This window comes from Lepidochelys kempii, chromosome 8 (genome assembly GCF_965140265.1).
Source record: "Lepidochelys kempii isolate rLepKem1 chromosome 8, rLepKem1.hap2, whole genome shotgun sequence".
NCBI classification, from domain to species: Eukaryota; Metazoa; Chordata; order Testudines; family Cheloniidae; genus Lepidochelys; species Lepidochelys kempii.
In genome coordinates, this window is record NC_133263.1 from 9,606,078 (window position 1) to 9,629,835 (window position 23,758).

Here is a 23,758-nt window from a genome sequence, read left to right on the forward strand (position 1 = left end):
TCTCTCACTCATGCACCAGGCCTTGGGGCGACTGGCACCCTCAACTGGCTAGGAGCCTAGAGCTGGAATACACCGGGGAGTGGAGTGGGAATGGATCATGCTGTCATTGAGCCTGGCTCGGTGCTGGTGTGTTTGCTGTCTGGCCAGAGTCAGTCACCACATTCCTACTTGGAAACTAGGCTCTGTCAGTCTCTCTTCAGGCTGTAAAGGGAACATTGGCCATGAGGATTTCCTGCATTCAGGAGAAAAATACATGGGAACCCTTAGGAAACAGGAGGATGTGTACACTGGAGTTAAAAGCACACAGCTGTCCAGTGCCAGCTGACTCGAGCTGTTTAGTTGTGGTGCAGAGATTCAGGCTCGGGCTGGAGCCCGAGCTGTAGAACCCTGTGAGGTGGGAGGATATTGCCTCCCCTACCTTGTCTCTCTAATATTCTGGGATGGTCAGGGTCCTAACAACACTGCACGCAGCCTTTGAGACTAGCTGTTGTGCAGGCTGTGCCAGGAATGGAGAAGGTTACACCTGTGCCTGGTTGATTTTCTGCATGCGGGGCTGGAAGCAAGTATGGGAGTGGCAATCCTGCTTCCTATGGGTCCTGCCTATCCTCATCCCTCCCTTGCTGGGAACTAGCCTCTGTTCTTCCTGGCTGGCCCCATTGTTGATGGGCTCCCTTTTCCATTAACCACCATGGCAGCAAAGGAGAAATGTGAACCGACATTCGCTTAAGTTTCCTTGTTGGTTTCTTTCCTAGGCTCCCATCTGAAATGTGGGTCTTGGAGCTCATTTAAAAACTCGGTTAATCTGAACAAAGATGGATGGTCCATTCCCTTTTAGTCCCTATTTCACCAGCTGTGGCTGTGCCTGAAACCTTCGTTAAATGCCAGGCTGACCGGAAGCAGCAGCCTTGTTGTAAAGAGGATTTCCACACTAGATAAAATTGAGAGACGTTTCTAAAATGTGCTTTGCCTCTAACTGCCTCACTTCTGAACCACTGAGCATGTCTAAGCGACAGGGATTGTAATATTGGGATGAGCGAGGCCTTAGGAGCCCCAGGAAAGGATCCAGGCCCCATTGTGCTAGGTGCTGCACAGACCAACGACAATGGAGATTGTCTATAAACTCTCTTGGTGCAGCGACTGTGTGTCAGAGAGGACACGATCGCTGAACAATCTGTAAGGTGTAACTTGCCTTGATTATCCAGTGCCATCGACCTTGGAACCGAATCCTTTCCACGCTGTATAGTGCTTTAGCCTTTCTCTGAATTATAAACTGCGGCAGTCAGAACGTGTTAAATTTAGATACTAGATAACAATAGAAAGCTTTACCGCCAGCCAGAATCCTGTGTGCCAAATAAGCCAGTCATTTAGCAGGCATACAGATAAAAATCAGCTGATTTTATTTATTTATTTTATTTTTCATGACATTTGGGAACTTGGCCCTGTAGTTGAATGGCCTTCCATCTTCCCTAGCGTCTCTGTCCTTTCAGAGGTAGCTGGGAAGAGCCAGTTGCCAGCATGCTTGGAAAGCTTTGGAATCTATGATTTGTTTTGTGCAATTTGTCTCTCTGCAGCTGTAACCAGGAACAAACAAACAAACATCACAATTACCAGCTAGTTTTAAGTGAACCACCTCTGGCTTCTTTTTAAAAGCTTGCACGTGAGCCATCCAATGGGGGAATGTATTGGTGGTGTCGGTCTACCCTGATGGGTACCATTGATGGCAAAGACCTGAATGAGCTGTTGCGGGTGGGGAGAGACAAGGCAGGCAGGGAAGCATCTTCTGAGCCCTGGCATTGGTCCCTCCAGATTAGGTTTGGGCTAGAATGGAGTGGGGAAGCTTGTGCTGCTTCTGCCTGTGTGGTGTGTGTTTAATGGATGGACAGAGACCTCTGTACCCAGGACTATCAATCCAGCACTTCCCATGAGCATCAAATACATGGGGGGGGGGACCCACAACAACAACAAAAAAATCCCTAATCCACCTTCCAAGACGGGCTGCTCTGTTTAAAATCAATGCTGGCTGCTTTGATTTGGCAAGCAAAGAGGAAAGCTCCCCCTACTGGCTCAACTGAAGAAGGACTGGATGTTTTATAGGTGAATCAGATTTTGTTGGACAAGGTGAGACAAAGCTAATTTGTGAGAGGTGGGAGCCAAAGGAAGGCCTGTTAAGAAACAAGTGTTTCCATCCTTTTCAGTGGGCAGGATCTGCTGTAACACAGAAAAGTCTGTAATGCTTTTATCTAGTTCTTATCAGCGGTAAATGTCAAAGTGCTTTACAAAGGAGGTCAGTATCATTATCTCTATTTCAAAGATGGGGGAAACTGAGGCACAGAACTGCAGCAACTTGTCCAAGTTTACCCAACAGGCTTATGGAAGAGCCAGGAATAGAATCTAGGTTCGCTGAGTCCCGGACCAGTGCTCTATGAGTGGTGGAGCTCTACCGGGGAAGTCTCTGCAGCCACGGCCCCATGAAGGCTGTCTCCAGGCAGCCCCCATATAAGGGGGGAGGTGGTAGAATGCAGACCAGAGTGGGACTGTAGGATCTGCAACTACATGGATCCTCTGACTCAAAATGTCTTTTGGGGGATATGAAAAGGCAGCCACCCTGATCCAGCCTGTTGGCTAGAACAGCCATAGCTGGGTTCTCCTGCAGCTCCATGCCCTGCCTGCAGCTTGGGGATCAGAGATTCCTGAACAGAGCCTGACTAACTCTGGCTTTTGGTGTGTTTGTGTGGGAGTGGGACTGGGGGTTGGAGGAGCATGAATTTCACTCAGTCCTGGTGAACACATTGGTTCACAATTACAGGGAGGTAGCGGGGTTAACACTGAATTTCTCTGTTTCAACTTAAGAAAAATGTTAAGAGAAATGGTCCCTGTTCCTCCTGTCTAGAAACGCAGGAGCTTAGGAGAGAGAGACTCCTGTGGATGACTCAGAAATTCAGTCAGCAAAGAAATAAGCCCATCTGGGGTTACAAACAGGCCCATCCTTTATACCTCACTATCTCGGTTTCTTGTCTGGAGAGCCTTTCAGGTCAGGCATGCCTTTCAGAACTCTGCTCAGCTTCATGTTAACCTCGTTTAGTCGTTTCTCCAGTTCCGTCGCGTATCTGAAAAGTCTAGCACAGAATAAAAATGCACCGATAAATTGTACCCAGGGGGCACTGTCTGGTCTTCAGAACTCTGTTTGTTTGTAAAAGTCATCCTTGTTATTTGTATTGTGGTAATCCCAGCCATGGGCCAGGAGCGTTCAAGGCCAGACGGGACTTCCTGTATATCACAGGCCATGCAGCCACCTCCACACCAAGCCTGCCATAGACAATAATTAGACCATAGTCTTACAGCGCTGCAGTGGCAGGGAACTGATTAAGTGAAAGATACTCAGATGATCCTAGTAAGTGACCTGTCCCTGGTGCTGTATAAATGCAGACTGGAAAGACATTCCCTGCCCCAAAGAGCTTACAATCTCAGTTTACCTCTCCAGGCAGCGACTGTGACACTTCCAAGCGAATGGGGGGTGGGGGGAATGTCACCACGACCCCTTTCTTTACCTCTGCATATTGGTCCCTTCCCACAACACTTAATGGGGCCCTGGCAGGACAGCAAGCTTCTGTGCCGCTTCCCTGCTGAGCCTGGTGTGTCGGGGCCGACGAGGGGAGGGTGTTACCCAGTCTCTGCGCTGAGGTATACCTCACCCCCTATGCCCCATATTCTCGGTACAGTAGATATAAAACATCTATTTACTCCCAATAATTTAGTGTTCCCCAAATTGTTCCTCTCTCTCTTTGTCACTTGCTGTTCTCCACAACTAAACGTAAAACATGGGCAATGAGGAATGGTGAGCCAGATCCCCAGCCACTGATACCAGTGGGATTCTTTCTGTTAACGTCAGCTGGCCTTGGACCTGGTCCATGGTGAGGGGAATTCTTCAGCCATCCCACTCCTGTCCTTATTTATTGCAGCATGATTTTCAGACTCCAGCATAGGGTGTGTGTGTTTTAACTGATTTACTGGTACAACCCAGCCTCTGGATGCAGTTCTAGCAGTATAAAAGTGTCTTATACCGGGTATAGCTGATTTAGATTCCTGAGCCTGAATAAGCCATGCCCAGAATAAGCACCTTTAAACGCACCAGCATAACTGCTTACAGTTTCCTGCTTTAACAGTGCTGGTATGCTTAAAGAAGCAAAACCTTCTCGTGTAGCTAAGCCGCGTGGGTGTAATCGACGGTGAGTGAGACTACTGCCCTGCCCTTTGCTGGATGGAATGTCAAACTTAGGGCTGTAGAGAGACCAGGTGGGTGAGGTGATGTCTTTTTTTTGCACCGACTTCTGTTGGTGGAAGAGACTTGAGGAAACTGACTGGAGTAACTACTTCACAATAAGCTATACTGGAATAGTTATAGCGTTTTTAAATTTACCCCTTACCTTCTACTAGATTAACTTTCCCGTGTAGACCAACCCCTATGCAAAGCTGGGTGTCTAGCCGCTGGCACAGCCGCGTACTATTGCTCACAGAATAGTACTGGAACTTTGGAGATTAGAAACCTCTGCTTGTGTAAGTGAAGGTGGCGGGTTCTATCCCCATCCTGGTCATGTTGGTTACAATACACGTCAGTTGATCCTCACAGATTTTAAGAAGGGCAGGATTTAGAAGTTGCTCATCTTCCCACTTGCCCCTTCTGCTCTCTTTCTCAGGAGGCCTGTGTGCATTTGCACAATCTCTTTCTAACGGGTGCTGACCTGATTACTTGTCCCTCAGGTGACTTGGTACAAAACCCCAGTTAAAAAGTGGCACAGGTGACCATTGAGAATAGGCTGCTGCACCTCAGCTGAATGAATATTAAAAACGAAAGTGTAGTGAGGTGGGAGATGAGCCAAGCTGATTTCTCCCCGCAGCCTGCCAGGCTCCTCTGCAAGGGGCCAGCACTTCTACCTCCTCCTCCCACTTAGAACAGACACAGTAGCTAGTGCTACTCTGTCCAACTATGACAAAGACATACTGCTGAAATTCCTGAGGAGAGACTTGGTCCTGAGGAGCCACGGCCAATTCCTTATTCTCAGCAGAGCGATACTTCTGGTTAAGCTTCTCCTTCCACTGCTGTAGCTGTGGTGACTTTAGATAACCCTGCTCAACAGAGGAAAGGGTATGTTTTCCAGAAGAAAAGCCCCATTGTATAAAGAGCTAGCTGTCTCCCACGCACACACTGTAGGTAACAGTGCTCACACAGTGTACTTTAGGAAGCATGCAGCTGTAGGGGGAAAATTGCTCTCTGGCTTTTTGGCAGTCTTGTCTCTTCTTTTTAAAGGGAATTCTGCATCAGATCTTTCCAAAACTGTGGGAGGGGGAGGGTATAAATATAAATATTCATTCAGAGTTAGGAGAGGCCCCAAAATGGCTTTACCTGGAGAGGGAATGTTACAAAATGAGTAGAGAAAATAAAAGAATTTTCAGGGGCAAGGCAGTTTCCACTAAGCAGCTGTCAAAGCTCCATTTTTATGGACTCTTAAATAGTTCAAGGGGAGGCAACAAGGTTGCAATGAAGCAGTGACCCTCTATTGCCTCAGTAGGGACTTTACAAGCCCCCTGGGAATTCTTCGCTTCCTTCTGTAGCACAAAATAAAACCTGTGGAAGCACTTGCTCTCTCTGATGCTTGTAAGCAGATGGGGGCTCTGATCCAGTCAGGCCCCTTATATAGCATTTTGCTTTCTATTTCTTGTATTGCTTCAACATTTGGTTAAATGATCCACTCATTAGCTGAGAACCTGTTCCCACAGCCTACGGTCTCTGCAAAGGCACTTAATTCAAGCTGGCAGCAGCTCTGCTCTTCTGATGCCTGGCCTCCCCTGAACAGAGTGGCACTGTGGATGACCTTTCACTGAGGGCTAGAGAATACAACTAGAAAACTCATTTCACCGCGTTCAAGTTTGAATGCTACTTCCATTATGTAAAATGTTAGCGTGTTACATCAACATACAACTGAAACCCTCCCCATGTTCTCCACTTAGTGACCATTGCGAGTAAAATCTAAAATAATGTCAATGCCTTTTGGTAAGAAAAAAAGAGAAACAAAGTCTACCTTCTCGTCCACACTAGATCTTCTGGAAAGCTTCAGAGCATCGTCTGTTTTGGAGGCAGAATGCCCCTTGCTATCCATCATACTAAAAAAGGAAAATCATGTCAGAGTACGTCTTTGAGGCTCAGGAGGGTATGGGGGGAAATCTCTCTAGCAAGAAAAAGGACGGGTCTGTGAGATGGATTGATGGCTTGGACTATTTGTCTTGTGAGAGTAATGAACAAGACACACTGATGGACCTTTGTAAGTCTTCATAACAGTGAACGGGCCATTGAATGGAGGAAATTTGGCAGTCCTAGTACCAATAGGAGGACTTTACTGACAGAGAAGATGCAAGAGCTAAAACCACCTAGCTTAGGGGTTCTCAAACTTCATTGCACTGTGACCCCCCCCCTTTCTGACAACAAAAATTAGTACACAATCCCAGGAGGAAGGACTGACACCTGAGCCCTCTCAAGCCCCACTGCCCCAGGCAGCGGGGCCAAAGTCCAAGGGCTTCAGCCCCAGGTTGGGGGGCCTGTAACCTTTGCCCTGTTGCTCAGGGCTGAAGCCCTCAGGCTTCCCGCAAGACTTGGGGATCAAGGTATGGGTGGGTGGGGAGTGTTTAGTACTTGGTTGGCTATGGGTCCACATAAATAATATGGCTCCAATCCATCTAGTGTGCTAAGAAGGCCTTTTAATGAGAAACTCCCAAGAAAGGGACAATATTTAACCACTCCCCAAGGAGATGGATATTAGCTGTCCCTTCTCAGGCCAGAAACGAGCTTTCATTCAGGAGAGAGAGTAGATGCTCCTTTCACCTTTTTATTGTGCAGGAAAAAAGAAAACACCCCAGAACCAGTCTGGGAACTCTTACCTTCACTCCTGGCAGTGAGGATGTTAGAGCATTAAGATCCTTCAGGATGAAAATCAGTAGTTTATTTTGTAATGACTGAAGGACCATGCAGAGTCCCGTTCATACCAAGGGCCCGCATATCATCACAGACACCACATGAATGCATGTCTGAGCATGCATTCCCCTTTGTGCGAGCAAAGAAACCATTCTGAAGCTGGCCCTGTGTGTCCTAGCAGCCAAAGACTACAGTGGGCTCTTCTGAAAGGTGTAGGCAGCACAGTGAGTTAGCAATAGTTGCTACAGTAAGTATTTATGCAGAGGTTGCTATTAAAAATGTAACATTCTTCTCCCCATATCACGGTGCAAATAAGTCACAATATTTTTCTGTTCTTCACAGATGAAAATATTTACTACTTAAATGGCAACCACTGCAATTTAACCAAAGCTTTTAATAGTTTCATTTATTAACTCATTCAATCTAATGTTTAATCTACGTTTCCCCACTGGTAAAATGGTATCATTTTTCTGAAGTTCTTTGAGAGAGCTGAATGAAAAGCACTATAACAGAGCTAGGCATTTTTTTTTATTTTAAATAAGACTATTAAGGCTAATTTAGGGATAAGGGCTGAGATCATATGAAAATATACTCCAGGGAGCAATCTTATCTTGTCCATCCCCCTTAGCACAGGCAGGATCTTCCCATCTCTGACTTCTATGATCACCAAATTACAGTGCGAAACACCTTTAGAGCTTCATTCTGCCCTCCTGCTGCTATCATTGCGAGTCGTACCCAGGAAACGAAGAGTGAAAATGAGGACATCGTGCCCCTGAAATCAATGGGAATTAGACTCCTAAATACCTTTGAGGATCTGGGTCACAGAGTTCACTCACTCTACCTTCTGCACCATTCTCCAGATATTAGAGTGTATTTGAAAATTAAGTAGATGGATTAAAAGTAATTTACTGAAAGTTAAAGAAAAAAATGCCAGGGCTGGATTCCTACGTTTTCATGCTTTGCAAGCTTCCACCTGCTGGATACAAATCCTCCATCTTTGATTTCTTCAGCCGGAGTTTCACAAGGGCTTTATTGTAACTCTGAGCACAATTTAAAGAAAGGGGAAAATGCACCAAGTGAGTTAAAGTCTAATCGGGTCTTCTACAGAGAGAAATGCTTCCTCACAAGCCATGACACAAAAAGCTTGTAATGCCTGAATTCAACGTGAGGTATCGGCACTTTAGAAATGAATCCTATGAGTGTTGCATTCAGCTCCGAAAATTTTAGCCTTTTATAGTCAAAGGCCTCGTGGGATCCACTAAGACAATATACAAGTGAATCCAGTTAGCCTCTTGTTTCTTCTGCTATGTTCGATTTAATCTTAAGAAGTTTTCTCTTTTTCCCTCTAATTATGAACCTAAACCACTTTGATTTATAAAGCCATCTTGGTGGGGCCTGAACAACCTAGTATAAAATGTTCTTACATGTTGTTGGTCAATTCCCCAGCAAAGCTGAGCACCCAGCTCCCTTTTGGAATCCGGCTTTAGGGAAATTAGTGACTCAAGCCAACAAAACCCCAGAGGAAAATGGAATGGTTGCAAGAGCCTAATAATTAATTCTGCACATATATGCAGATACCTCAAGCAAACACGGCTGGAAGCCTTGGTCCTGCAGTGAGCTCCATGAAAACGCACACTTCATACACATCCAATTGACCAAATTCTCAGTTGCAGACCCCAAACCTTATCCCAATGGATAGTGATTTTTCTGATAAAGGAGTGATCTCAGGATGGCTGTATTCCATTCCTGGGGTCGTCTGTTCGACTGGATCATCCCTACACAACTGTTTAATGTTCAGCATATTCTCCTTGACATGCATCCTTTTTGGGAGGGGAAGAAGAGGTCTTAATTTCAGGCCTAAAGGTGACCTGAAAAGTTCAAGCTGAAAGCGGTTTATACCCCTTTTTTGCTCCTCTATGCTGTATAAAAATAGCCTGAAAGCTGAAGGGTGGGGGTTAAAGATTTTAATTTCTGCTTGTTTGGTCTTCCCAAGTTTTCCACGAGGGCCCTCATTAGAGGTCTCAGAGATGTACCCTGTAAGCTTTCATCTATTTGTTAAAACTGCAGAAACACATTCAGAGTATGCTTAAATAGTTACAGACTAACTGATTTCAGAACAGGCATTTAACCAGTTCTGTGGATATTTTTTTTTCTTGGAAAAAATATTTCTATTGTGAGTGTGACCCTTTAAACGAGAGCATTATAGAGGTATGTACTTACCTGTCTAATGAGGTCACTGATCTCAAATTCTTTACTTGGTATCACTGCAAAGTCAGCTTTCACTTCTGAATATGTGTCATTAATAATAGCCAAGAACATGTTCTGCATAGAAAGGAAGCATTTGGAGATTTTCTCTTGTAAATTCTATTTCTGCTTTCTGAGTCTACTCAGATCTATTTAGGTTCTTATCTAGCACCCTTCTTTCCCTATTCTGACTCTGCTTCTCTTTTTCCCTGATGTGCTCAGGAGTCTTTCTGTGCTGAGCATGGCAGGGACATACACTAAAGTCAGCTTCAGATGCTGCTGCAGCAGAGTTCTAGAAAACTAGGGATAGCAACTATGCCCATTTGGGCACCGGTGTCCTTGTATTAAGGATTACTGGTTAGAAAAAAGGGCCAAATTCTGCTGACATTTACACTGGTGTAAGTAACAGACACAATCAAAGGTGCAGCTAGAGGATCAAGGAAAGGAGAATCATACCAAGGGTGTGACACCCTAGATGGAACTACAGACTGCCTCTTCCTACCTCTATCCCTGTATTCAGTGCTGTGATGTTCTTTGATGGAGGACAGCTCTAGCTCAGCAAGGGTCTGTCTTCACTGAGCCCTGGGCTAACCTAGCCCATGGTGTGAGCAGCTGTGCTGCAAAGCTACACCAGAGTTACTGTGTCCTCACTGGTGCTGCACTCCTCTGTGTGTTGATAGACTTTTGACGGCATGTTCTACTGTTCTTTGTGCTGCAGTAAACTGAGTCACTCTGATTCTTTCCCTGTGAATTGTGGGAGATCGTCTTTCCTTCTGGGAATACGGGCAATTGTGCGAAGGCACTGGAAGACTATCAGCACTCAAGTGTTTTAATCTGTGTCCACTCACTGCAAAGTGGGTGGATTACCAGCCCGAATGAAAGCCGGGATCCAGAGTTTTAACCCATGCCTCCGGTTGGGCTAGCTAGCCTGGGTTGAAACCACCATTAAACTCAGGTGAGATGGGAGGAGGGTTAAAGGCAACATGACGGTAAGAACCTGGGCTAACTCTGAAGCAAACAGAGGTTTGCATAGACACAGTAGGCCCTAGCAGTCACTGTCACATGAAAACCCTCCATAAGAGTGACATGGCCAAGTCTGGTGTGCTCTCCTTTCACATAGTGAAGTCTGTGGGTTGAGTATGACTTGTGTTCAATGTAAATGTATTATTATTATTCATAACTAAAACACCACTTACCAGCAATACAAAGAACACAAAGAACACGAATGTGATGAAGTAAATGGGGCCGAGAATTCGGTTGGCTTGCTCTATGCTTGCAAAGTTAAAATCACCCAGCACTATGCGAAACTGCGTGAAACTTGGAGAAAAAATAACAGAAATATTGTGACTGTGTGACCTTCTTTTAAAGTCTTAAAGGGGTTATTTTGTAAGGTATTTTGATTACTGATTTAAAGAACTTCTGGAAGATAAATGTTTAGAAAGGGAGAAGCCAAACACTGGCTAGCTCTGTGCGTATGCCCATGCAATAAAAATTATGGCCGATACAGGCAGTGCAGGATGGAAACTCATTGCCAAGATTCTGGCACCTGTAAAATCAGAGTGATTACTCAGCAGGTTCTCTCTGATTTTTACCCACAGGGCAGAATGGAGCATGGCTTAGAGGTCAGGGAATGTGTTCTGCATGATTCTGAGTACATTTGGGGCTGCAGATCAGGCAACAGTCCTATCCACATGCCCATGCACAAATTATTCTTGCTGTCAGGAATGAGGGCTGTTTTCAGCCAAGACTCTGCATATACCGTTGATTTGGAAGCATATTGGGTACTGGAGGCAGTAAACCTGATTCCAGGTGCCAACTGGAATCTGATCTGGTCTGCTGCAGCAGCAGCAAGATGGTTGAGAATGCCTTTCTAGAGGAAATCCAGAAGGGTTTGTGGATGGGCTGCCGGGCTCTGAGCTTTGCAGTGCTCGTATTACCTGAAGAGAGTACAATTACTGCAGTAGCATAAGTGGCAGGGGGCCTGTATTTTTAAGTTCTGCTGAGGGGAGGCTGTTTGCATGCCCAGTAAATGGGGTATCTGCACTGCAAAGGTTTGAAAGCTGCATACATGCAGTTCTGAAAAGTGGAAAACTCATCAACTTGTGACCCGAAGACCAGGTAGCCTAACTGTGCATATGCAAAGAATATGATGAAAAACATGATGGCAAATCCAATGATGTCTTTGGCACAGCGGGATAAAGTGGAGGACAGCTGAGTCATCGTCTTGTTAAAGCTTATGTACTTAAATATCTGGAAGAGAACAGATCAAGTTATTACTGGGAGGTGACCAAAACATATTGTACATTCTTTAATACGATACTGGTGTGTTGCCTGTTTACAGTTACTTACGGGTTAAGTCTGGTGTCCAATCAATATTGATAGCATGAATCTTCAGTTAGAGCTGGACTGGACGAGTTTGTGGGGAAAGGATTGCTCTGTGGGCTGGTGGCCAAATACATTTGCTCAGTAAAGCTCACTGAGGGGGACTGCGCTCCTACTGGATGCTGAGGCTTGTAATCAAGTCTGTGGCACATGGTGACTCCTGGCAAGACAGCTTGGCTTGCAGCAGCTAACAGCCATGATTCAAGGCCTCCAGAATAGGGTCGATCCATGTATGAGTGTGTGTGTGGGGGTGCTGATAAGGAGGTTTCTCCCCCAAATGTTTGAGAGTCTAAGATGACAAGTCATGTATTCAAAAGCAGATTTGTATTCTTGTGTGATGGTCAGCAGCCAGGAGGACTGAATGGCACCAAGAGCCACAAACTTCCCCTCTTTACATTAATGGCACATGAATTAGAGAGTCTGCTGTAGCTTATTTAAATGCTTGGGGCCTGACTTTAAAAAAAGCAGTTTCTATTCTCCCGGTGCTTCCCCTTATGCTTGCACTCTTCTGATTCGTAGCCACCTATCTACTACAGTGCTTGGCACTTTACAAATGTCTGAGCCAGAGAGATCAGTGAAAAGTACAGGAGTAATTTTTGTCTGTACAAATGGAAGCCAAACTCAGGGCCTTCACAGAATCTGGCCCAGACACTTTTAGAATAATAGAATCCTAGAAATGCGGGGCTGGAAGGGACTTCAGGGGGTCATCTAGTCCATTCTCCCCTTTCCTCCCTCTTTTCCCCCCTCCTACCCCCCTCGCACTGAGGCAGGACCAAGTAAACCTAGACCATCCCTGCCAGGTATCTTTCCAACCTGTTCTTCTTAAAACCTTCCAGTGATGGGTATTCCCATGCTATGTCCCTGCCATGCTCCCTTGGGAACTGTCATAAATTTCAAGGGACGGGTAACCACCTTCCTGTATACAGTGCTATAAAATCCCTCCCAGCCAGAGGCAAAGGTTAAGAAGCTAAGGTAACTTCGCTGGCACCTGACCCAAAATGACCAATGAGGGGATAAGCTACTTTCAAATCTGGAGGTGGGGAAACAAAGGGTTCTGTCTGTCTGGGTGATGCTTTTACTGGGAACAGATCAGAAATGCAAGCCTTCCAACTCCTATTAAGTTAGTAAGTAATCTAGCTAGAAAATGCGTTAGATTTTCTTTTGTTAATGGCTGGTAAAAATAAGCTGTGCTGGAGGGAATGTATATTCCTGTTTTTGTGTCTTTTTGTAATTTAAGGTTTTACCTAGAGGGGTTCTCTGTTTTGAATCTGATTACCCTGTAAGGTATTTACCATCCTGATTTTACAGAGGTGATTCTTTTACCTTTTCTTTAATTAAAATTCTTCTTTTAAAAAGCTGATTGATTTTTCATTGTTAAGATCCAAGGGTTTGGGTCTGTGTTCACCTGTACCAATTGGTGAGGATTATTATCAAGCCTTCCCCAGGAAATGGGGTGTACAGCTTGGGAGGGATACTTTGGGGGAAGACGTCTCCAAGTGGGCTCTTTCCCTGTTCTTTGTTTAAAACGCTTGGTGGTGACAGCATACTGTTCAAGGACACGGCAAAGTTTGTACCTTGGGGAAGTTTTTTAACCTAAGCTGGTAAGAATAAGCTTAGGGGGTCTTTCATGCAGGTCCCCACATCTGTACCCTAGAGTTCAGAGTGAGGAAGGAACCTTGACACGAACCTATTCTGGAGCTTAACTATCCTTATAGTTCAAAAGTTTTTCCTAATATCTAACCTCAATCTCCCCTGCGGCAGATTAAGCTGATTAATTCTTGTCCTACCTTCAGTGGAGGTGGAGAACAATTGATCACCATCCTCTTTGTAACAGCCTTAATCTGAAGAGTGTTAACAGGTCCCCCCTCAGTCTTTTTTTCCTCAAGATAAACATGCCCAATTTTTTAAACCTTTCCTCATAGGTCAGGTTTTCTAAACGTTTTTATCATTTTTCTTGCTTTCCTCTGGACTTTCTCCAGTTTGCCCATATCTTTCTTTTAAAGCACTGTGCCTAGTAGTAGACCTTATGTGCACTACAAAATGAACTTTATTTTTAAATAGCTTTTAAATACAGTTTCAGCTATCATGGCTGTGCCATCAGTATAGGCCAGCTCAGAGCTTGTTAAAACTAGGTCTAGAGAATAAATGAGTTTTAAAACACTGTTTGTGCACAATTATTCCCCACTTAGTCTAGCAGGCCAATGATTCTGTATAGGAGACAGGCCTTTTAGCCATGGGATCCAAAATGTGAAACTTGTCTTTAGAAGGACAACGGTTGTGTAAGGATTGAGCATGTGACTGGCCCTTGGGGATGGTTCCTTAAACAGCCAGATACCCTGTTTTTCTTCTAGAATCTTATAAACAGAATTGTCACTTTTAGCTCTACCTTTGCAGTTCAGCCTTGAAGATGTAAGAGCAAAGATTTACAATACACTTAGCAGTACTGTACTATGATTCTGGTGTACAATGTAGGAAAATAGAGAACTGGTACCTTTATCCATGCAAAGAAGACATTGATAGCAATCATGTTGTTGTAACGGGTTTGCCAGTATGCAAGGAAATAAAAGTCTGGATACACATAGGCATTAGAGAGCAGGCTTTCCATCAGCAAGGACACCTCTACAGTACGATACATATTGAAGGCAATGGCAAAGATAGACAGCTGAATAAAAGCAGAGGCTAGTCAGACTATGGTCCAGATATCCCCTCTCCTCTTCAATGCTCTAATCGTGCCCAGCTGCATGATCATTAGCCTAAAACTCTATATAGCTTGGCAAGACTCATCAGGAACACTGAATGGAAACATGAGTACGGGAATGTGTTGGAAGTGTGATGTCAAGCTGGCATGTTCAGGGAAGGAGTCCACTGAAGGGGGGAAGTGTCACCTCTGTGCCATCTCCTCCTTAACCGCTGCCCTCTTGACCTTGTAAAGCCCCTCCCTGGATGTCCCAACAGGACCAGGCTCTGGACGGTCAGACAGGCATGATTCCGAGCACTGTCCCACACCAACCGTATAAGGGATGAGTAAGTAGGCAGTACTAAATTACTTCCCCCTTGAATTGTCTGCTAGGGACCATCTTCTGATGGAGGATCTGGGGCGAGGGAGCCATATGAGACAGATTCCTATCAGAACCAGGCTCCTATGCGGACTAGGGTTGGACCAGGAAGCAGTGTGGAGGATTGAGGGGGATCAGAATTCCCTACCAATCAGGTGGGGGTGTGACACCCCATAACCACCTCTTCAACAAAACTCTTTAAGGGAAACTCTGTCAGTGGAGACTTGTGTTTCCTGTTGTATGGGTGGGGAAAACCCACACCGTGGGCCAGTACGGCCCTGAGCACAGATTCAGGATTTAGCCCCACAACAAACTAACATTCTGGTTGTATGTTAAGGATGTTCAAATTTTCCTGCCTGAGGGCTGCGTTGGCAGCTTGCCAGGGGCTTTATTCAAAGTCCACTGAACTTAATGGAAAAACTCCCACTGATGTCTGGATCAGGCTTCAGAAACCCACGGACCACATCTAGTTTAGTTTGGTCACAAATTAATTATGAAACTGTATTATCAGATTTATTTTTAATTATTTACATCAGTGATACTCAGATCTCAGTGGTTCAGGAGCCAAATTAGTAATCAACATTACCCAGAAGAGTCACAGTAGTGTGAATTCATTGTTTCGTTTACTATTTTTATATTATAATAAAAATAGTAAATGAAACAATGAATGAATATATATAAAATTCTCACAGCAAAATGACTGATCAAGTATTGTTGTTTTATCAACTACAATTGGTTAATAATATAGTAAAAGCATCCTGATTGGTTAACAATTAAATCACAGTGTTTTAATATCATGTGCTGAAAAGAGCCACTTGCAGCTCGCGAGCCTCAGACTGAGCATCACAGATTTACATTTTGGTAGCGTCAAGAGGCCCCAGGTGCTGTACAAACAGCTGGAGACACTCCCTGTCCTGAAGAGCTTTTAGTTGAAATAGACAAGACAACACAGTGTGAGAGGGAAGAGAGGCACAAGGAAGGGAAGTGACTTGCCCGGAGTTACATGGCACATCCATGGCAGAGCTGGGTAGAGAACCCAGCTCTCCTGAACCCTCGTTCAGTGCCCTACCCATTGGATAACATGGCCTTGTCACTATATTAAATTTGATAGACCCATTGTAACCAAGAACTGAATCGGGACTGTTTTCTCTCTTGGCCATCTGTGTCACATCTCACAATGGCCATTTGTTCCAAACTCGTAGCTTCCGATGGAGATCTCAAACCTGCAGGTAGAAGCCAGGACTGGGTAGTACTCACCGACACCAGCAGCATGTCCAGCCAGTTCCAGGCACTTTTAAAATATTCTGTTTTCAGTTTTTTAACTTTTAAAATTTCTTGGATGATGAAAGCAAAGATGAAGAGGCAAAAGATGACTTCACAAGAGGCAAGGAAATAATCGTAGTAAGTGACGTATCTGAGAAGCTTTACTGAGTAAAACTGCGAAGAAGGAAGAGCACCACCAGTGGCTGGGAATTCCACTACCAACCTGTGAAGTGATTTAGACAGGATTGTATTTGTTGCTGGTTTCAGTGATCAGACAGCATCACTTTAAGTCTTTGTCCTTAAAATTAAAACATGATCCAATAAGGGAAAATGCTTGTGTAAAAATAGCAAGCTTAAGAACTCCCATTTCCATTAACTCTTCCTCAAAAGATAATTCTCAGTCATCCAGAAAGGGAGTATAATGGAATAGGCTGAAGACAAAACAAGAAAAGCATGTGGCACGCAATCCAAATAGGTGCTGTCAGTTAAAGTATTCCATCTGTTTGCACTGATCTTAACTAAATGGTGTCTGAGCAGATCAGACACTCTGCCAACTCCTAAGTTCAGGATTCTGTGTTTTTCCTTCAGTAGCTGATGACAAGACTAATACCCAATGCTCTGATGGTGCAAAAGTTACTCAGTCAAGTCCTGCCCCATGGGAATAATCAGCTATACAGCTAGGCATCACCCTCTGCAGGACTGGGTACAAGCATTTGCTCTTGTTTTAAGAATTAGCTGTCTTCCCAACTGCTGGGTGAGAAACCCAGAACAGGGTGTGCTGGAGGTAAACCGCCTTTTATTTCACTCTTAAAGAAGTATAATGCCTTAGTAAATGGGATTTCAGATGGAGTAAATGTGAGCACTGACCTGACTACACAGAAGAGGTTTATGTTAGCATTATACACTGAGAAGTCAATAAATACGACTCTTGTTCCTCTAGTGAGCCAGCCATTATGTCTGAGAAATGCAAGCTTCCTTATGCTCTCACTCTTTGATTTAGGTAAAGTGAACATAAATCCTCCGCCGCTGTAAAGGCCAATAGCTCCCCAGTGCCAGGGGGCTAATGAGGAGGCAGAGGAATACGTCCATCTGTGGGAGACAAGGAAATAAAGGAGCTCAGCTCATGGGAAATTGGATTGGAAGAAGTTTCTAATGTATCCAATTATTTTCCAGTTCCTATGCTTCACTCAACCACTACTGTATTTTGGACTGTAATCCAGGCTCCTAAATGATCCTTTCCTCACTAGGAAAAATGGAATAGAGATTTGGCCTTGGAAGATTTACATATATCTAATTTGGGTTGTCAATACATTCTTCAAAGACAGATGCACTTATGAGCTTGAATTTCTCCCATGATAAAGCAGATGAAATAATAGCTTACACCTTCTATATCCAAATGGAACATCTCATGTTTACACACAGATTATTGCTATTATAGTAATGCAGTTTACATTCTCTTTAAATGGATTTAAATGATCCAAAATAAAATGTGTAGTAATGGCTGAAGAATTCTTCTGGAGGTCTGAAAAGCCAGCTTTACCTCTGTTTGCATGGCATTAGTATCAGACCAGAAGTGGCCTCCCATAATTTGATGCTTTTCCAATCAAATCAATGGAGTTGCATACATCTTATGCAAGTGCTGAATTTGGTCCATAGTCCCTAGTCGTCTTTTTTTTTTTTTTTTTTTAACTGTGCATCTGTGGTGCCAAATCAGTGGGGCTGCACCAATGTAAATCAGTGAAGAACTTGTCCCATTTTGTGTGTAATTGTATCAATTTAGAAATAACAAGGTCAGATCACTGAGATAATCTGTGCAGTAAAGCAACGACAATGGAAATTGCACTGAGCATTTTTTAGGTTTTATGGATAGAATTCTGAAAAACATCTAAGGGAATTAAGTGTCCAACTCTCATTGAAAGTCATGGGATTTTAAAAACCTTACATGTCTTCTAAACCTATATCCAAAGTAAATAGTAAGAAAATCCAAAGTGGAAGACTAGAGTACTTACACAGACCCATTCTTTAAACCAAAATCAGATTTATCTTCAGCTACATAGCGGTATTCATGATAACACTCTTTCAGAAATGTTCGGAAATAGGGATAGATGGCGCATGTGTTGTTGCGGACTTTTAGCTGACGAATCTGGGCTACTCCTAAAAGTAAGTTCTCATAGTAAACATGACTGCTGTTTCTGTGGCTAGTCAATGTGCTGTTGTTGTACCATGTGTCCCAGTACAGACCATCAAGCAGGGGTCCTTCTGCAAACTACACAACACAATGAGATTAGATAATTAAGAGGAGTTGGAAAGGCCACTTTCAGTGCAAGTTTTTTAAGATACCAATCTTCCTTATAGAGCTCTCAGATAAAAGGCTAGAAATTACAAGTTAAGGCAGAAAACCTAGTTGTTCTCCAAAAGCTAAGAACAGTGGAGTGTGATAGGTTGTAAGAACATAACAGCCATACTGGGTCAGACCAAGGGTCCATCTAGCCCAGTATCCTGTCTTCCAACAGTGGCCAATGCCCCAGAGGGAATGAACAGAACAGGTAATGAAGTGATCCATCCCCTGTCGCCCATTCCCAGCTTCTGGCAATCATGTTGTTCATGGCCTTCGAAGAGAAAGCAAAGTGCAGATACTGGCATGATTGGGCACACTGTCTTGCTGGGAATATCACAGTATAGGCAGGGAACTGTGCTGCCTGGAAAAAAAAAAACCTCAGTCAGGAGGGAGAAAGATGCAGGTTTCCACCCAAGAGAGATGATGGCTGGGAGCCTAGAGTGGGTGCCCTTGCTGGACCATGGAGAGAATATGGGTGTAGTTGCCCTGAACTGTGACATTTACATGTAGTTCTGTAATGACCATTTGGTTATTTGGGATCAAATCTGACTTTCCAAAGACCAGTTTTGATATGTACTTAAGGGTTTGCTCCTGGCTTATATTAATCAATTGAGCTTTGATCAAAAGGATCAGACTTTGTTTTTGAAAGCAGGAAAGAATTTTCCTCCCCTTTCTAAGAGCTACTTAGCTGCTGATAAAGAATGTTACAGCTTAGGTGAGTGCTAATTAGAACCAATAAAAATATGATTGACGCAGCTTGGCACTAGAATGCATATTACAATTTTGCTCTGTCTTTTGAAAGACAGAGACTTTGCATTAATACATGTGTTGGGGGAGCTCAGAATTGTACGGATCCAACTAGTGATCAAAGGGGCGGCATGGGTCCCCCATACTGATGTTATCAGATTCCACTGCTTTTAAATCTTAACTAGGAAAAAAAATAGTCCTAGAATTACAATCTTTGTGTCTTCTAATGTTGCCTGGACGCTATAGCAAACTGAGCTGAGTCCCCCATCTAGTGGTAAAAATCTGTGTGAGCATCTTGCACCCAGCTTTATATGAAAGCTTAGACTCAAAGGTTATGTCTACACTGCAATAAAACACCCATGGTTCGCTCGTGTCAGCTGACTCGGGCTTGCAGGGCTCAGGCAGTGGGTTATGTAATTGCAGCGTAGACGTTGGGGCACAGAGCCTGGACTCCAGCCCCAGCCCGAACATCTACACTGCAATTTTGCAGCCCAAGCCCCGTGAGCCCAAGTCAGCTGATATGGGCCAGCCGCAGGTGTGCTACTGCAGTGTAGACGTACCCATAGCCATAGCATATGTCTACACTGAAGAAAAATCCATAGCAGTTGAGCCTGGGTCAACTGACGTGGACTTGTGCTATGGGGCTAAAAGTAGCCGTGTAGAAGTTCCCACTCAGACCGGAGAGCTTTGGCTCTCAGACTCTGCCTCCTCACCAGGTTTCAGAGTCTGCATTCCAGCCTGAGAGGGAACATCTACACTGCTAATTTTAGCCCCATGGTGAAAGCCCAAGACAGTTGACTCGAGTTCTAAGACTCGCTGCTTCAGGAATTTATTTATTTTTGCAGTGTAGACATACCCTAGGTGGAATCCCAGTGGCAAACCAGATAATCAAGGGGAATGTTCCTCTTGGCTGAGCTGTTAGGACCTGTCCTGTGCTGTCCTGTGCTAAGTGACAGGAAAGTCACTTCTTTGCAATTATCAGAGGGGTAGCCATGTTAGTCTGGATCTGTAAAAGCAGCAAAGAGTCCTGTGGCACCTTATAGACTAACAGACGTATTGGAGCATAAGCTTTCGTGGGTGAATACCCACTTCGTCAGGTGCCACAGGACTCTTTGCCGCTTTCTTTGCAATTGAAAATCGAGACAACTGTAAAATCAAAGTAATCCCTTTTCTATTTTCCTCTGATTATCCCAGTCCTAAAACCGAGAGTAGTAAAGAACAATTATGAACATCCCCTCCTATAGTTAGTCTATCAGAAATGCTTATATTTGTACTCAGAACTTTTACAAACTTAGAGGAGTTCAACCCTTCTCCAGCTGGTGAGACACTACATCGGTTTCTGTACCACGAGGCCTCTTCTGGTCTGGATAAGCCTTGTATACAAAATGTTCCACTGTTGCTAACACCTTGGAAGCTGCACAATAACACTAAAAGCTTGCCCTCCTAGTCAGCTCCCAACAAAAAAATTAAAATTAGAATCTTACCTTCCAGAAATCAACCATGCTGCCTATGGTCTTGAAGGAACTTCTATCTGTCTCAGACCCAGAGGTTTCCAGAAAGAGATTTGACATAACTTTGTTCAGGTAATACATGTCTGTGTTCACCATGCCAAATGTCACTAGCAAGGAAGAAAGAAAGGGCTTGATTGTAAAATGAGGCCTGAGGATGAAGACAACTGCCGGTAGCACAGTGATAGCCCGAGAGTGCTGCTTATATCAAACTGGAAAAGTAGTAGCCTGGAAACAACCTAAAAATGGAGGTACTTTTGGTCTGTTAAAAGCAAATGAAAATTATACACTTTCATTTAATATACTTTAAGCAGATAAGCCACCTGGGGTACCTGTTTACCTTGTCACAGTAACTATATACTGGGGCCCTGCATGCATTACAAGGTGCCAAAGCTCATTGTTTAGAATGTATTTAAATCAAAGGAAATAAGTTTGTTAAGCACCAGAGGGGTGTATAATATTTTCCAATTTCATAGTGCCTTTCATCTCAATTCATTTTACTGTTATAGTCCAGATTCTGATGGTACTTCAGTTAAGCGTTACTTCAGTTTTACAATGGGGTACCATCTTCATTAACTGTTGTTCTGGAAGAAAAGTTTTGTCGGGGCACTTGCAAATGAAACCACACCACTAGCTGAAAGTCAAAGGGGTGGGAGGTTGAGGGCATGTCTACACTACCATGCTACATCGGCGCAGCTGGGCCACTGTAGTGCGTCTGGTGAAGACGTACTTTGCCGACGGGAGAACGCTATCTCACCTTCACCGCGGTGATAGGCGGAAGCTGTGTCAGTGGGAAAGCGTCTCCTGCCAACACAGTGCAGTGTGGACGGCGCTTTAAGTCGACCTAACCTGCCTCGCTCAGGGAATGTCGTTTTCACACCCTTGAGCAATGTAAGTTACATCAACTTAAGCGATAGTGTAGACCAGCCCTGAGTGGTGGTAACTCTCAGCCTTCCTAGCCCAATGTTATACATTGAAAGAGGTGTAGCTCTCGCTTTGTAAGCCAAAAAATATTTGAAAACCATGCATTATAATTCATTTAGCTCATTGGTGGACTTACATATACATAGATCTGTAAGGAAAATGATGTAGATTAGCAGTTCCTGAAGGGTAGTTTTCATTTCTAGCTCTCTGCTATAGGTCAGACGAGGTTTCACAATACCTAACCATGTGAAATAAAAATGCAGGGAAGTAGAGGAGGGGCATACATATTCAAAGAAAAAATAAAATTAAAACCAGATTCCAACTATGCAGAGAAAATCCCCAGGCCTTTTAACATTTGTAAAGTGAAACCCCTTTTAATCCTGAGGTTTCCTAAATATGTTTTGAAATTCTTATATGCAGTGAAAGAAGGAGCTTTCAAATCAGAGGAATGTGCATGCTTGGGGAATTTCCCTCCCTTTGAGTGCTGGCATTGTTCAAAGAATGGGATGGCAGGTGAAGCACTTGCAGGAATGGGAAGGGGGTGGACACTGCTTTGGTTGCATCCCATCCCCTCTTCTTTGTTTTTAAGTCATCCCTGTCCCTCTAAACCTAGTCAGGGACCTAGCTCGAGAATGCCTACCATGTTGTTGCTGTACAAACACAATAATCAATAACAGGTGGACTAGGCTGGACTGTGCAAGGCCTGGAATGGCCAAGGGCAGGGGGGAGAGGGAGCCATGGGTGAGGCTGGGTCTGAAGGGTGCTGGATGAGCTGAGCAGGAGATGGGTAGGTTGCTCTTTCCAGACTGAGCTGGGCAGGGTTGGGCTGAGCTGGGCTCACAATGATGGGAGGTGCAGGGACAGACCCCACAGGTTGTGAAGGGACATGGTAGCCATCAAGGATGGGCTGGTTGAGATGGGTGAACAGAAGCTGGGCTGGGCTAGTTTGGGGTGCCTGGGGCCAGGGCTGGGCTAGCTTGGGGTGTATGGAGGGGGGCTGGGGGAGGGATTGGGCTAGTTTGGGGTCCACAGGGCCAGGGCTGGGCTAGCTCAATGCCAGGGTGGGAGGGGAGCTGGGCTACCTTGAGGTGTATGGAGGAGGACTGGGGGGATTGTGCTACTTTGGGGTGCACGGGGGGGTTGGGCTAGCGTGGGGTGGACGGAGGGTGGGCTGGGTTGGGTTGGTGGGGGGGTTGGGCTAGCGTGGGGTGGACGGGGGGGTTGGGTTGGGGGAGCTGGGCTAGCGTGGGGTGCCCGGGGGGGTTGGGCTGGTGGGAGGGGGGTTGGGCTAGCTTGGGGTGCACGGGGGGGCCTGGGCTGTTCGGGGGGACCTGAGCTCCGCGGGACGCTGGGCCCGGTGGCTCCTTGCCCTGGGCCCCGCCGCCCCCCCCAGCCACCCACCGCCCACTCTGCGGGTCCCCGAGGGCCGCCGCTCGGCTCGGGGCTCCGCCGCCTCCAGGCCGACCGGCCCGCTGGGGTGCTCCATGGCGGGGACTCGGCTCCGAACCGCCACCCCGCGGCTCGCGCGGCGACCGGGCCGAACTGTGCGGGCTCGGCCGAGCCTGACCCGGGCCCCGGGCCCCGGCCCCGAACCCGCGGCGCCTCGGGCTGGCCCGCAGCGAGGCGCGCCGCCGGGCGGGGAGCCAAACAGCGAAGCTCCGCCCTCGGCGGTGGCATCCCCCATCCCCGGCGGTTTTGAAGACCCGCTTGGGCAAACGCCGGCCAGGGCTGGGCCCGCCTCAGCGCAGGAGGCCGGACTTGACCTCTGGAGAACCCCGCCAGCCAGGGCTGGCCAGCGACCACACCCAGGCAGCAGCCATGGTGGGGGGGACCCAGCCGTGCACAGAGGGGGCTGAACGGTGTCAGGAGGCGACTTGAGCCCGCGTCCGCTCGCACGGGGCCGGGGCCGGGGCGGCTTCCCGCACGGAGCCCCCTTTCTCCTCTTAGGCATGGGAAGAAGTTGCTCCCTGCGTGCCGTAGGTCTGCCCTGGCTGCTGTCTGGGGTCATGAGCTGTGCTCCGCCCTCACTGGGGCTGGATCCTGCTGGCTTGGAAGCAGGCTCGTTGTGAGCCTGCGCTGCCACATCTGGAAGTCAAGGCACAGGCTCTCTTTTGTCCTCCCGGCCGCCAAGGTAAATAGGCTGAAGGCTCTGTACTTTCTCGGCTGTGGAGCCTTCAGATAAGCCAGAAATGAGGCTCTTTGTGGACTTGCAAGAAGTGCCAAATGTCCTTAAAAGACTGGAGTTCTCCACAGCGCCCTCAGTCACCATTTCCCTTGTTGGGCAGCAAGTTACTTCTCTGCCCTCTCACGCCAGAGGCGGCTTAATTTCAGC

General features: G+C 45.7%; 1 protein-coding gene across 4 annotated transcripts; it reads right to left on the reverse strand.

The window, feature by feature from the left end:
* Positions 1-1,374: 1,374 nt before the first annotated feature.
* PKD2L2 (polycystin 2 like 2, transient receptor potential cation channel) lies at positions 1,375-23,408 on the reverse strand. Of its 4 annotated transcripts, XM_073355474.1 has the most exons (15): positions 22,828-23,408; positions 21,563-21,664; positions 20,479-20,612; positions 17,919-18,175; positions 16,777-16,998; positions 15,904-16,132; positions 14,082-14,252; positions 11,277-11,458; positions 10,405-10,525; positions 9,185-9,286; positions 7,913-8,004; positions 6,078-6,159; positions 5,000-5,124; positions 2,995-3,116; positions 1,375-1,571 (listed from the first exon to the last, which is right to left on the reverse strand). In XM_073355474.1, the coding sequence occupies exons 1-14, from the start codon at positions 23,375-23,377 to the stop codon at positions 2,999-3,001; spliced, it is 2,487 nt and encodes an 828-aa protein (XP_073211575.1). In that variant the 5' UTR covers positions 23,378-23,408; the 3' UTR covers positions 1,375-1,571; positions 2,995-2,998. The 4 variants fall into 4 exon arrangements, 3 of the variants coding, with proteins under 3 accessions (XP_073211575.1, XP_073211578.1, XP_073211577.1); XR_012160209.1 differs by lacking the exon at positions 5,000-5,124; XM_073355477.1 differs by lacking the exon at positions 16,777-16,998.
* Between the last annotated feature and the right edge of the window lie 350 nt (positions 23,409-23,758).